Below are 14922 nucleotides of genomic sequence, written 5' to 3'. Positions count from 1 at the left end.
CCAGAGCAACTCAGAGATGAGAGGACCATGGGAATAACCATCTAAGGAGCCTTGGGCTGCTAACCACAAAGTCAGCAGTTCAAACCCAGCAGCCACTGCAAAGGCGGAAAAGGAGACTTTCTGTGCTTGTAACGACTCACAATCTTGGGAAACCCAGAGGGGCAGGTCTACACGGTCCCATAGGGTCATTAGGGATCAGAAAGGAGCCAATGGCGGTGAGCTTGCTGGTGGTGGTTTCTACAGACATGACCACAGCCTCCAACACCAGTTCAGCAGCTCTGCCCTGCACTCGGGCCACCCTGTGCAGGAATCGGCTCGCCTGCCCCTGGGACGGGAGTCACCACAGCTCCTCCAAGGCTCTCGGGGAGGAGCAGGGGTGGGTGACACCTCAGCGGGCAGCTAGCTCTCACCTGCTGCGGAGGCTTTGTTGAGAGGCTGCTGCCATCTAAGCACGTGGTGGCATTCGCCACCTGCCGGATGGCACATTCTTCACAGGTTGCCAAGGAGCCGGGCAGTCTTGTGACACGTGCTGCCCGATCCCTTTGGGTTGCTGATGGAAAGGTTTCAGGTGGTGCCAGCCTTTATTACTAGCATTCCTGGTTTCTACGAAATAATCCCGGGAGGAGACTAGTTACGCAAAGGACGAAACCGCAGGCCCAAATTGGCACGCCACACACAACAGGTACTTTGTTCTCTTTTGATATGGATCCAAAGATGTACGGGATTAAGAAGAAAGTAATACGAGGGCCACATACTTCAGTGATCTATAGCCTGCTGCTTGGCAAGAGGACTTTTGCTGCTGAGTTTATTTCTTGGGAAATTCTGGGCAAGTCCCGAGCGTGGCCCTGAGCTCTCCCCTCAGGAGCTGTGACCTGGCACAGCCCACTGAGACCCCACCTTCCTCAGAAGATGAAGGCAGTGACACACCGCCAGCCTCTCTCCTGTCCCTACAGATGGGAAGGGGCTCCCACGCCAATGAGCAGTTGTGTCTCAACAGGTATGAGTTGGGGGATTCTGAAGCAGAAAGGGACAGAGACAGGGAATGTGTAGTCAATAAGGAGTGTCCTGGGATGCTCCAGCAGCCCAGTGGCTTCTTTACTCAAAAGGGACGGCATTTGGTTCTAGAGTCCGCTTATTGAAGCACTAGAGTAACTCAAGGCTACTTACAACATTCATATCCTATTAGGCCAGTAAGAATGCCTAATAATACGGACTGAGTCCTCGGTTGGTAAAAACGTTTCATGTGCCAGCTGCTATCTAAAAGGTTAGTGGTTGTTGTGACGAAGGAACCGGCTGTCCACGTCAGAGGAATTAGCCACGGGGAACTTCCCACGTAGCATCAAAACGCTGCTGGATCCCGAAGGCCGAGCACACAGGCAGGACCTTGTCAAGGCAATGCCAGAAGAGGTTACTTTGAGCCCTTGGGTGCAGTCGGTCCAAACCATGCCATTTCCGGTCGCCTCCTATGCGCGCGACAGCGGGACACTGAATAAGGTGCTCTGAAGGAGGGCCGATGCATTTCAGTGATGGTGCGGCCAAGGGTACTCAAAGTGCCATGGTGGCACTGCCAAAAGGACCAATAAGGCTGTCTTGGGGAAAGGTGGGCCAGAGTGCTCTTCAGAGGCATGTCCAAAATATTGTATGTCACATAATTTGGACATGTTGCCAAGAGAGACCAGCCTCTGGAGGACATCATGCTTGGTAGGGGGGCAACGAAAACAAGATGGACTGCCACAGTGACGGTACCAATGGGCTCAAGTAGACGAACCATCGTGCAGACAGCGTAGGACCCGGCAGAGTTCTATTCTGCTGGGCAAAAGGTCGCTGTGGTACTTCACAAATACCATGAGGGAATGAGTCCCTGAGCAGAACGTGGTCTGAAAAAACAATGTTTACATCCTATGTTGGTGGGCAGTGACTGGGCTCCTCGAAGCTTGCAGGCATCCACCGAGGATGCAACTATTGCATTCCCCCCAGCTGGAGGAAGGGCGAGTGAAAAGGGCAAAGGTGCATGGAAACCATGAGTCCCACAGACTAACAGACCAGACACAAACACACATCAGGAGCCACCACCCAAAGCAGAGCTACATGCGGCCTGGCTACCACTACCCACAGCTCTGAAAAGGATCATGCTGGAAAGTCTTAGATGGAGCGAGAGAAACATGTGAGACAAATCTCAAGATTATACAAAAGGCCAGGCCTACTGGTCAGACAGGGACTGGTAGAGCCCACAAGAGCATTGCCTTTAGTCACCTTCAGGTTCAGAAATGAAGTCGCCCAATCCCACAACTCGATCCCCAGCCCCACAACAGACAGGTCTAGAGCGGGAGCCCTGACACTTAGGAGGCACACATTCCTGAGTACAATCACAGCAGATCAAAAGGCCAGCATTCCCGAAGCACAGGGTTCTGCAAGGTTCGAAAAGGGGAAACGAAAACAGGAAGCACAGGGAGGGAGAAGGATGAATGAGGACTCATCATGAGATCACAATCAAAGACAACAAACAAAATGTGTATGCACTGCTGGGCGGGAAACAGGCTGCCTGCAAATCGTCACCCAGTTCATAGTACAGTTAACTGTACATACATCCATCAAAGTCGGGAGCAGTCAACCAAGACGTGATGCTCTTGCCGTCTCCTGCAGGGAAGAAAACAGAAGACGCAGACACAGTTAGAGGGCCATGGGCCCCCAGGATACACAGCCTCCTCTAAGCTGAGAGCAGAAAGGTAGTGCTCACTAGAAGATAGAAACAGTGACCCCCGTGTAGAAACTGGAGGTTGACTCAGTGTGGAGGATGCCAGTCAATGCCATGAACTGTGTGTGTGTGTGTGTGTGTGTGTGTGTGTGTGTGTGTGTGTGAACTACTGCATGGAACACTAAACTGTTAGGAAAAAAAAGTTTAAAAAAATCACTAATAAAAATCTCTAATTCCTGGTAAAATCATTTAAACTGTCACCCATTGAAATAGTAATAGTGGTTGAGTTCAGCATACTGACAGGAATAAAGGGAACACAACCCGTAAGGCTGGGGATACAAACTAGTGGCTGGCGGCCTCTAGTGGTCACTGATTGTCAGGTTTCACATCAGAGTCTAACTAAGAAAATGGTACTTCCGAGATGTTCTCAGATCCAACAGTTCTCCTGAGAAACCGGCAGGAATAAGAACCATGATAAAAACTTGTATTACACAGTTTGCATTTTTATCAAAGAAGACTGCCGGATACTATCAGTTATGTAAAAATAGAAATAATGGAAGCAGGTTCTTTGGAGATGTATTTATTAAGTTCTACAGCCTTAAATAACCCCGTTTCAGAAAATTCAAATGAAAAAAAAAAAGTAGAAAAAATAGACACGCCAACATCTTTTGTAAGGGCCGTGGGCACTCTTGTTTATTATTGCCATCACACCTGGAAGAGCGAGGCTGCGTGCGTGCTGCTCAAAGCGCCTTCCAGCAGCAGGTGGGCTTCATCTTGGTCTCCACTTTATGTCTTTCACCCCGTGGAAATGTCTTTTCAAAGCAGTGTTATCCGCCCAGGGGGAATTTAGACAGGAGTCGTCGTCATTTTCTTCTAATTTCTGGAGAGCAACGCTTTACTCAGGAAGGCGTTTTGCAAGCAGAGAGGCGGAAGGAGAATCCTCCACAAGCCCTTGCTGCCCTGCCTCCCCCCGGTAGGGCACGTTCATTTTCATGTTCTGAGGTGACAGCTGGGGGAGCCCCAATGGCCCTGGAGGGGTTGAGGCTCTGAACAGACCAGCTCACCCATGCTGCAAAGGCCCCCACCTGCCCTCGTGCCCTTGGCTGAGACAAAGGACGGCCTGCCCTTGGTCGGCCTGAGCTCAGCTGAACACCTGCCTGCATACCTTGAGCTCCTCCTGCCGCCGGTGATAATACAGCATCAGCTGCTTCTGCTCCTCGCTGCTAATGATCGGCTCTCGGGCTGGAGCTCCCTGGCCCCGCTGCGGAGATGGGAGGAGGAGTGGCAGGAGGCACTGTGATTGGTAGTGCGGCTCTACTCTGTCCCATGGGGTTGCTAGAAGCTGCGTGTCCAACGGCCTTTGCCATGTCAGACCGAGAGGTGGTGGCTTCCGCAATGCCATATGCTTAGACCCCCCAGGACCTCTGTCACAGGCACCCCTGGCATGGCCGGGAAGGGAGATGCTTCAAAGCCGCACGCTCTGAGCACGGACCAGGGGAGCACCCTGCTTTCCCCAATTGCCGGCTTAGGAGGCAGCAGAGCACTAAAGCAGCCTGGTAGCTCTGTAGCAGCGGGTCTCCACCTTCCTCAGGCTGCGGCCCTTTCACACAGCTCCTCATGTTGTGGGCCCCCCCCAACCATAACATGATTTTTGTTGCTACTTTCATCATTGTAATGTAGCTACTGCTATGAATGTGATGAATTGGGCGACCCCTGTGAAAGGGTGGTTCAACCCCCAAAGGGGTCGTGACCCACAGGTTGAGAACCGCTGCTCTACAGCTGAAAGACCCCTAGCTCTGACTCCTCATTTTGAGCAAAAGCTGTAAATAAGCAATCTTGATGGTATTTTTCAGTTCAAGAATGCTTCTTCCTCAGCCCTGTTTTGAGAGTTAGAACGCACAGTAGTATAAACCAGCCTCCATCCAGTCCTGAGGAGGCCAAGTGTGGCCGAGCACTGGGCTCCGCAGGGTTTCTGCCGGTGGGTTTTGAGGGGTACTGGACTGCCAAGCCTTTACTCTGCGGCGCCTCTGGGTGGCTGCGAGCCTCCAGCCTTCCGGCTGGCAGTCCAATGCGTCAACTATTTGCAGCACCCAGGGACTCAGGATGGCAAACCTCTTCCTAACTTACGTCCCCAAATTAGACTGCTCCACCTTTGCAGTGCGTCCTCCTTTCTGCCAGGGGGCATCATATGGAAATAGGAAATGTCCCTGCAACCCTAAGCCCAGAGGACTGGAGGGACCACACACGTAGGTCAGTTTTCAGTTTCATCAGGATGAAAGTAGGGCCAGAAAACAAGGCAAAAATACTTACTTGCTGAATCTTGACGATAATTTTGGTCTTCTCATTTTTCCCCACATAGTCTGAAAGTTTCTTTGTTCGTCTCAGCTCCTTGGCTGCCCACCACAGCTGTGCCTCTGATTCTTTAATGACACTGAGGGCTGCCTGGGGTCCAACAAAAGAGCCCCGGGAAGGTCATCTGGAGAGGCGATGCCACAGGCTCCCCACACAGCACTCCTACCAGCTAGCATTTTCCCTGCCGGCCTGTTCGCATCAGCTCCTGGCTTGACTCAGACAACTTACCTGGGAGGCCAGAGTGTCCTGTCTCTTCGGCACCTTTATCCCTAATATTAAAGTTCCTCTTACGTGGATTTTCGGAAACTCACGGAAGGTTCTACTCTGCCCTCTAGGGCGGCTAGGAGGTGGCATCGATTCCACAGTCCTGAGCTTGTTTCTTTGGTTTTAGTGTGGAGTTTTAGGGTGCTACCAGGGAAGAGTCCGGCATGCCTGCTGGTGTTTTACATGTAGGCTGTTTGATTTGCTTGCTCTTGGGTACTGATCTATTTAAAACAGTTTGGAGAAATTCTATATAACTTAAACTACATACACACACACACTATAAAAGGGAACTTCAAAAAGTTCAAGGAAAAACTGTTATCTTTTGATTCCATTTTTTCCCGACTTTTTGAACTCTTTCATACACGTCCCTGAGACGGTTTCCTCCCTGTCCCCCTCCACGGGGAGAATTCTGCACTCTGATTACTTCACAGCCAAACAGCAGAGTTTGCGTCCTCGACAGGCTCATATGTGTCCCTTTTCAGTGTCGAGTCTGGGGCATCAAAAGGAGTGGGGAGGGGCAAGACGAGAGCTGTAGGGTAGATGGGGTGAGGTTTCCCAAAGAAATCCTCCTGAAGCTGTCCTTGCTACCACCCTCCAAGAAGGTGCAGGCACATCGTCATGATGGTAAAAAATCCCCCAGCCCAACTTTCCTGGTCGCTTCCTAGCTGATATAGCTTTCGGTTTAAAAATCCTTCTGAATAACCCCATGACTGCCCTGTCTCCTTTGAAAATCTGTCAAGAGCATCTCTTACCATCATCCCTGAGCTGACCACTTTGCCTTGACTTTAAGCTAAGCGGCAGACCGCCCCTGGGAGAAACTCAAGGGTCCCAGAAACGGCCTGGCAATCTGCACCTGAAAAAGCCACAGCCTCACAAGAAACCACGTGGACCAGCTCTACTCTGCACACATGGGGGCGCCAGGAGGTAGCTCACGCCCACGTGGCGCAGTGCCACTTTGTGGACACAGAGGGCGCCAGGGGGCTGAAGCCCATGTGGAGTTCTAATCTGTACTCATGGGATTGCCCAGGAGGCTGAAAACCATATGGAGCAGTTCCATTTGGTACACGTGGGCCACCAGGAGGCTGAATCGACTTGACAACTGGCTTGGGGGAGGATATGAACAAAATTAAGGGTAGAAAATTACATGAAGCAAAGAGTAGAATTACAACACTGAATTCCATGCAAAGTAGTGGATATATTTGGGAAGAGAAGCCACAAATCTGGTGTCTGGTGGTGCAGTGGTTACGAATTGGGCTGCTAAGTGCAACACCAGCAGTTTGAAACCACCAGCGGCTCCTTGGGAGAAAGACACGCTTTCCAGTCTCACAGTTAGTCTTGGAAACTCACAGGGGCGGTTCTACCCTGTCATGTAGGATTGCTATGTTGGCATTGACTCACCAGCAGTGTTTGGCTACCCAGGGCCACAGACTATTATCAGTTATTTTAAACTATTTAAAATTATATAGTTACTCACCAGGGGCAGGCTCACACACCTGCTCTAGGGCCCCTCTCAGCGGCTGAACTCCTCCCCCAAGAGCTCCACCCACAGAGTCCTTTCTTAAATCCTGGTTTGCAGCCCAAAGCACCCCCACTGGCAGTGAGGTTACTTGAATCAGGTGTATGCCTATACGGTCACCGGTCACCGAGGGCCACACACCTGAGTTCCTGACAAGTCTTCTTTATCTTCAAATTCCATCCGGATGGGGTCGTAGGGGGGCAGCCCCATGGGGTACACAATCATCACGGCCCCGCGCAGCTGGTCCAGGGCATCTTTCACCATCTCCATGGTCACACACACATTGGCTTCCACTTGTGTCTGAAAGTGGGAGGGCGCCGTCAGCCAAGATCCACCAAGTTCTCGTGCACGGTCCCTGGCAGATACAGCTCGAGCAGCCAAAAGCAGTAACAGGTGCTGCTACCGAGGCCCTGTGACCTGCCTCGGTGACAGCAGCTCAGGGAGATGCAGGCAGCTGCACAGGAGGTGGCCTGGCCAAGGTTCACTGAAAGCCAGGATGAGGAGTGTTTCCTGTTAGCAAGAGGTGGGAAAGCCTCAGAAAGGAGCCGGGCATGGAGGTCAGAGGGGGCTGGGGCTGGGGGAGGCGGCGGCAGTCTGGAGGCTCCGCAGAGTACAGGGCCAGTGGCTACAGCAATGAGGGTTTTTATGGGGTGGCAGGAGGTGGCATGGGAGCAGAGTGGGGAAGGAGGCGGCACTGGAGAGGGCAGCTTCTCCGACACTGGCTGTCCCCTGATGGGAACAGGCATGTGTAGGGACGGGCTGAAGAGGGAAGGGGAGGTGTGCAGTGCTGCTGGTGGGGCACTCAGGCTGAACTGTCCCGGAAGCGCCGGACCTGGGGTCCACGTGCGGGAGGCAGCGAGCAGCAGAGTTGTGTGAGTATCAGTGGGTGTGGAACTGGAAGAGGAGACTAGAGGCCTTGAGAGAGAGGGCCCCAGGGCACATTACTTCCAAAATACCAAATTTCAGCATCGAGGGGCACAAAAACATCTTAACACTGGGAGTGAAGAACAGGCCGGATGGGGTGGTGGCTGTGTCTGCGGGAAGACGACTGAGCGTTAGCCCAGGAAACCCAGGGGCTGAGTGTGAGCTAAGGGTCTGGAGGTTGCCGGTGCCCACCCTCCCCTCCAGGAAGCCTGGCAAGGGAAGGAGGGAGCAGAGTGTAGAGCCCACAGGAGGGAGACTGGACACTGAGTCCCTTCCTGCGGGGAGGGATCCAGAGGGGTGAGCACTAGCAGAGGTGGGAGAGGCGGGGTGGGGGGGGAGAGAGAGCAGTGATGTCAGGTGGCCTTGTCAGCTCAAGTTGGGGGAGGGGGTGCTGTCAGTGAGGGAGGAGGGGAGCAGGAGCTAGCCCTGGAAGCTGTAATTTCCATTTCCAAAGACAAGCATTAGCACATCAATTAGAAAGCTAACCTTAGAAATTATGGCTTTGGCTTCTTCTATCGTCTTCTTTAACACTTGCTTCATTTTTTCATTTGGAGCTGTTAAAAGAGGGGGGGGGGGCAGAGATGGTACCAAGACAGCCGCCGTTAAACACACCTATCGTTAAACACACCTATCGTTAAACACACCTATCTTTAAACACACCTATCGTCTCTTGACAACTCTTCTTCAATACCCAATCACTCCGCAGCGTCGGGAATGAGTGAGTGAGCGTGGGAATGTGGGACGGGGGGTGGGGGGGTTGGGGGGGTGGGGACTCGGGGGTGGACATGGACTGGTGGCTGTTAGGTGCCAGGTGCTGGTATCGTCCTGACAGCAGAGAGCGAGAGGGGGGGGGGCGTGAGTGCCTGTTATACAAAGTGGCAAAGGCGTGAAAGAGTAACTACCATTGGACTAGAGGGGGTTGGCAGGCGTTTTCAAGAGTGGGCCAGGGTGGACATGGCCCTGCAGGCCAGGGAGGCTCCTCCAACAGCCGGTTCTGGCACTGAGGCACAAAAGCAATCCGAGACACAACAAACGGGGTGGGTGCACCCCAACAGAACTTCACTTTCAGAAATAAGTGGCTAGCTGAATTTGGCCTGTGGGCCAGCCCCCAGACAAAAAAGAAGAAAATTATTAGGTTGGAAGTTTAGAAGCAAAAACAATGGAGAAGGAACACTCTACCAATTGGACACTGAAGGTCTAAGAAAATGGCTAACTTACTATCTGCTTAAAAGCGTGTCCTGGGGCTTCCATATGGACTCGGCTCTGTACCCAAGTGGCATATCCTTGAGTCAAAGGAACCTACACTTTGCCACAGCATCTTCAGAAAAACCCCAATAGCTGCCAGTCACACCCAACCCAACTTCCGATGATTATCTCCCCCAAGCCACTTGGTTGAGCCACATCAGGTTGCCAATATTCAACTATTTTTGACTTAGAAAAATGGTACAGTCATATGGCTCATCTATTTCAAAGCTGGGTGCTCCTTTGTAAGCACCAGGCGGCATGAACCTCCCTTATCCATCTAGATCCTAGGCTTGGCTCACAGGAGGAACAGAGTGCCGCAACTCACAAGTTTGCCTGCAAAGACTCGGGTCAAGTTTTAAACTTCAGGACTGCATTCATACTCTAGGGGCACAGCCCGGCATGAGCACCGAAGAAGGCTCCATCACCTACCTTGTCCATTCCTTCGTCCAATATCATCCTTCTTAAATACCGCACCTCCACTGGGAACACACTTCTCTCCCCACTCGTCCTTCAGCTTCAGTTCTTCCATCTGCTCATCAGTCAGCCCTTGCATATTGGGAGGGAGAAACACGCCAAGCTCTGCTAATTCTTGCATTTCTTCAAGACAAGAGGAAATGAGACGAGGTATCACCGTCACCATCATCACACCTTGTGGCCCCCACACCGTAAGCTCCAGAGAAGCTGGGTGTCTTGCTCACCCGCTTCAGGACCTTTTTTCACACAGAACCCCTTTGAGGGCAATGGTGGCATTCTCGTCCCCCATGTGGGATGGTTTGATTCCTGGCCAAGGAACCTCAAGCACAGCCACCTGCCTGTCAGTTGATCCCTGTGTGTGGCTTTGTGGCTGAGAAGGTGCCAGAGACGCTGCCACACTAAGGAGCAACCTGGTGACCTACTTCTCAAACTAAGCTAACGGCAACTCCACAGTCCAGCCTGAAAACCAGCACAGGGATGGCGCAGGACGGGAGCTGTTTTGTTGCAGTGGGCACTGGATGGCCATGGGCCCAGGGTGGACTCCACAGAAGCTAGTGAAAGTCACTACTGGAAACCTGCTAGACAGGAGCCATGGTGGAGCAGAGGTTTCAGTTGGGCTGCTAACACCAAGGTCAGTAGTTCAAAATCACCAGTTGTTCCTTGGGAGAAAGAAGAGATGCTTCCTACTCCCAGAGAGTGTTATAGTCTGGGAACCCCCCCCCCCCTCGCCCCCAAGGGGCAGTTCCACCCAGTCCTATAGGGAGACTATGGTCCGAACCGACTCGAGGGCAGTGAGTTTAGTTTGGATGTGCCAGACCTATTCTTGAGTTACCGAGTGAGCCCCATTCGACAAAGGGGCTGGCCTCACTCTAGGTGCCCCTGCCCAAGTCACAGTTGGTGACTGCCCTCCCTCAATGTCTGTAATAACTCAATGACTTCAGAACACTACTGTCAGCTGCTACCCAGTCAGCCACTGACTCGTGCACAGTAAACATAACCCAGGCTGATTGTGGTAGTTACATAATCTGGTGTCAATTTGAGAATTAAGAGTGTAGGGGTGGAGTCTAGCCATCAAGATATAACCAATGAGGTCTTTGTGTGGGCATGGCCTTCTCCTGAGAATCCTGGGAACTCCTATATTTTCCTCCTTGAAGGCAGAAGTCTCTCTCTGCTCACCCGCTGAGACATCCCTGAGAAGCCACTTAGACCTATTCTGATGCAGCCCTTGAAGCTGGAGAAGCCACGTGGAGACCCCCTGCCAGCGCTGCAATGCTTACAATACCACTGGACCCAGACTTTCTACCACTGGCCTGTGATCGTCCTGCATTCAGCGTCATTGCATGTCTTGCATGAGTCTGAAGAGGCCTTTATAGATTGGTATCGGGTACATGGGCTAATATTGGACTTATGGGCTAGGATTGGACTGGGTTGGGATGCTTTCTTCATGTACAATTACCCTTTGTAGAAAACTCTCTCTTCTACACATATGTGTTTCCGTGGATTTGTTTCTCTAGTCTACCCGGATTAACACGCTGATCCTGCACCATCCCCATTAGCATCTGTGGACTGGGTGACCGTGATTCATGCAAGTTCCTTTGTATGACTGGGATAAAATGAAAGTTTTCAGAGCAAGCTGTTTTTCCATCCAACAATCCAGGCACATTGTATCCATTGGCAGACTACAGTTCCTCCCACCCACCTTCCTCCTGTGTTTACCACACCCCATCGCCCTTGGATCTCATCTCCTCCTGCCTTGTGTGCGTTAGCCCTGGGCATCTGCTGCCTTTTTGATCCCCCACGCTGATGGCTCCAATGGGTATGCACCTACCTCCCCAGTGTACCTGCTCACCCTAAAGGCCAGTCATTTGGAGGAAATCTGAATCTGGGGGTGGGGTAGGTTGAGTTCAGTTTCAGGGTCGAGGGTGTTCAAGGCCCATCATCTTGGGAGTTCTACCAGTCTCTCTAAGACCAGGAAGTCTTGTCTTTCTTTTCACACAATAAAACTGCCCTTAACCGGAATCAAAAGCCTCATCTTTCTCCGGCAGACCGGCTGGTGGTTTCAAACTACTGACCTTGCTGTAAAGCAGCCCAACACGCAACCCACTACACCACCAGGCCTCCTGTGTTTCACCTCAGGTGTGTTGAAGTATGAAATTCACTTTAAAAAACCCAACTGGTTACGTTTCTACCTCTCCCTCTTGTTCACCTCATTACATCTGCTCTGCAGCCCCTTCACGGCTCCCTTCATCCTTCCCTTTCCCACCACTTTGGCCACCAGCACCCCAAGAGTTGGTTTCGAGACACAAGAACACTGGTCTGAAGAGTTGGGGTGCCAGGAGCCAGCCTTATCTTCCGAGGCGCATTTCCGAGTGATTTGCGGTCTATTCATCTGCGTTTCATTCCGGGAGGGGGGAAAAAAATCCCATTTCAACCCCAGCTGCTGCCAACCTTTTCACAGACGCGAGCCCCCGCCCCTAGGGTGCCCCGGAACGTCCTGCAGAGGCGGCCCAAACATCTCCATTTCTCAGCGCCCCGAGTATTCAGCCCCCGGGCCCAGCGCCGCCCAGGCCTCCACCCCACCCGGAGCCGCAGACACCCCGGGGGAGACGGGTTTGCGACGGTCAGGGTTCCCGGGCACACCTGAGCACAGGCGCTGCACCTTGAGCCTTCCGTTGTAAACCCGGGTCACCTGCACCGTGAGCTCTTCCAGCTCGGCGCTCCCGGGCGCCTGCAGCAGGAACTGGCTCTCGTCGCCGCGCTTCACGTGCAGTAGAACCATGGCGGCCCTGGGCTCTCCGGAGAGCCGGGATGCGCGGCCCACAGCCCCGACACTCCGGCAGCAGTTCCCCGGGAGAGCGACCGCGGCGCCCGGCCAACCGCAGCTTAGGAACCGGAACCAGGGCCTCAGACGCCACCGTGCGGCGGCTGGGAAACGGAACTCGCCCCCGGAAGCGGCCGTTGCCAGGAACCCTAATCAAACACAGAGGCTGAGGGGCCGCCCAATCAGTCAAAACCCTAGGTAGGTTAGCTGGGGTGCACCGAAACCCGCAATCCGCCCCCGACGGAGCTGCGCCAGGGACAAACACCCGCACAGACTGAGGCTCGTTGATCCAGGCCCGCAGGGGAAGCAGGATTCCCGGGGCGCCTCTCCCGGAAGTAGCAGTTGCCTGGCAACCCCCAACAGCCGCTTCCGGAGGGCAGGCGGGGCCCGCCCGGCGCCCCGAGCGCTTGAGATTCTGATTCTAGGGAGAAAGCGAAGGATGGATGGTGGTACCGAATTGGATTGTAGCACGAGGCCGGTAACTCCAGCATTACAGTACAGTAGTTTAGTAAACTTGCTGTTTTCCTAGCTGCATGCCCAAGCTTAGAAAAGAGTAGAACTTTGCCACACGCGAAGCTATGCCGTTTGCCATCCTGCCTTGGGGGCATTCCGTACTGTACTCCAGGCAGTCCCCATGCATCACGCTATGGACTAGACCTCCACACGTGAAGGTGCCTGGCCAACACACAATCGCACATTGTTAGCCACGTCGTCAGTCTCCTGGCAGTCTTGCAGGGTGTTCTGGTAAGGGTAACATGGGATTTGCCTCCAAATGTGGAGGGGGCTGTTGGACTTACAAACAAAGCTGTCAACTCCCGTATGACTGTAGGCGTTTATTAAGGATTTACAGAGGAGGTGAGCCCAGGACAGCAATAGGCTGTTCTCCTCGTCCCCAGTGGGAAGCAGAGGCTTCCATGGCCTTTGTGAACCCACCGAGTGCGTTATCATGCAGATATGTGCTAGCCGAAATGAGTAGCGTGGCCATATTCGATCACAGAGCCTGTTTTTCCTATAATTTGCAGTCTCTGAAAAATCTTTCTTCTTGCTCTTATGAATAAGCATTCTATGGAGAGGTGAAATAAATGAAAATGCCTTGGGTTAAAATACTTGATTTAACCATAGGAACTGATCTATAATCCCTCAATTTCACTTGATATGGGTATGCAAACTGTTCAGAGAATTGATTAAGAAAAAGTCTTCCCTTTTGAGCAAAGTAGTCAAGAGGATAAAGACATATTTATTTTATCTGACAGTACATTTCACAGGCTATGTACAGGAAGTATGCCACTGACTTTTAATACTTTACTTCTATAAAGTATATAGTTATAAATAGTGTCACATAAGCAATAAAATTCTTACATATAAACGGCAAACTACTATAGAGAATAAAGAATTCACAAAGAGATCCTTAGTGTCTAATTTCTGCTCTGCTTTACCAGAACAGTAAATAATTTAATAATACACAGAAAAGTGGCTAGTTATTTGCAGCATACCTTTTTCACTTTCGTAACTTTGAGCACTTTCAGCAACTTGCCAACTGTGCTTTTCCTGATACAGACTGAGCTGCTGCATGATATGTATGCTTTAGACAGTAGTTTATATTCAGGAGGGAAGACTGCTCACGGGACTGCATTTTTCACTAGTGAAGTTTACCTAATAATGAATTATCTTGTTAATGGAGAGCAAATACTAGATATACTAATCACGTTGATGTTAAAGCCACAGTTTCAACAAGTTAATTCACATTTGAAGCACAATGCTTATAGTTAATACTGGAGTTTCATATATACCACTGCTGAAATGATTAGACTCCCCATCCCTCCCACAAAACAAACCCCACAATATAAAACTCACAAGAGTAATTTCTAACAGCAAATCCTGGCTGTTTAACAGAGAGAGGATTATTTCTATAAATAATAGTGTTTTGCTAACACCTGTGCATTTAGGAAAGTGCCTTTGTGTTTCAAGTGCGATGCAGCTTACTGTGCTTTACCTATTCTTAGCCATAAACTCTACTTCCTGATTCTCCTCCAGTGCACATCTTTATGCAATGTGGGCAGAGGAATCTAGGTGGACATATACAACCCTTTATATAAAAGGAAGAGGTTCCCATGGATCTTAATGGGTAGAAACGATCTTAATGTAAACTGAGAACTATTGCTCAAGGAGTTGTCTGATTGTGTTTACGAACTGATATCAAAACACTCAGTTCTGTAAAAATCGTGTGGACTTGTACATAAAATTCATCAGAGCAGGGTTAGTTGCATATTGGCAGTGCGGGAGACAAAATCCACAGCTCTGTTGAGGCATCGCCACCAGAGACAAAGCAGCATCGTGGATGTGCGATCTCTGAAGGGGACTAGGACACTGAGCATGTGCCCAATCCAAACACACTGGGGACGGCTGCTTTTCCTGCACAAAGCAAAATGCCCGGGTGAGCGCAGCAAAGACTTGAGTGTGGGAGGGAACTGGACAACAACTAACTTGATGTACGGAGAGAAGAGGGTAGACTGGCGGTATGTGCCTTCCCTACCTATAAGGCCATAGTGCTTATTTTGAGAGGGCTGGGATAGCCATTCACATGGTGCCAGGACCTCTTCCTCGAGAGAAAAGTATAAGGAGGGGCTAGAG

General features: G+C 51.4%; 1 protein-coding gene across 2 annotated transcripts; it reads right to left on the bottom strand.

Annotated features, from left to right (window-relative positions):
• Positions 1–345: 345 nt before the first annotated feature.
• Positions 346–12539, bottom strand: CFAP298 (cilia and flagella associated protein 298). Of its 2 annotated transcripts, none has more exons than XM_075542371.1 (7): positions 12111–12539; positions 9426–9593; positions 8238–8305; positions 6969–7127; positions 5006–5137; positions 3861–3956; positions 346–2637 (listed from the first exon to the last, which is right to left on the bottom strand). In XM_075542371.1, the coding sequence occupies exons 1-7, from the start codon at positions 12247–12249 to the stop codon at positions 2608–2610; spliced, it is 792 nt and encodes a 263-aa protein (XP_075398486.1). In that variant the 5' UTR covers positions 12250–12539; the 3' UTR covers positions 346–2607. The 2 variants fall into 2 exon arrangements, with proteins under 2 accessions (XP_075398486.1, XP_075398485.1); XM_075542370.1 differs by lacking the exon at positions 346–2637 and adding an exon at positions 3362–3575 and having other exon boundaries at positions 12111–12529.
• Between the last annotated feature and the right edge of the window lie 2383 nt (positions 12540–14922).

The sequence above is a fragment of the Tenrec ecaudatus genome, chromosome 2 (assembly GCF_050624435.1).
Source record: "Tenrec ecaudatus isolate mTenEca1 chromosome 2, mTenEca1.hap1, whole genome shotgun sequence".
In the NCBI taxonomy this organism is placed as follows: domain Eukaryota; kingdom Metazoa; phylum Chordata; class Mammalia; order Afrosoricida; family Tenrecidae; genus Tenrec; species Tenrec ecaudatus.
The sequence above is the reverse complement of the archived record's forward strand: the minus strand, read 5'-3'. Positions and strand labels throughout refer to the sequence as shown.

Excerpts from the sequence above, each read along its gene's own strand:
- CFAP298 (XM_075542370.1), bottom strand. The coding sequence starts at position 12,249 with ATGGTTCTACTGCACGTGAAGCGCGGCGACGAGAGCCAGTTCCTGCTG. Across the intron at positions 9,594-12,110 it reads GGTGCAGCGCCTGTGCTCAG|AAATGCAAGAATTAGCAGAG; the intron begins GTGTGCCCGGGA and ends CTTGTCTTGAAG. Across the intron at positions 8,306-9,425 it reads TGGACGAAGGAATGGACAAG|CTCCAAATGAAAAAATGAAG; the intron begins GTAGGTGATGGA and ends CTCTTTTAACAG.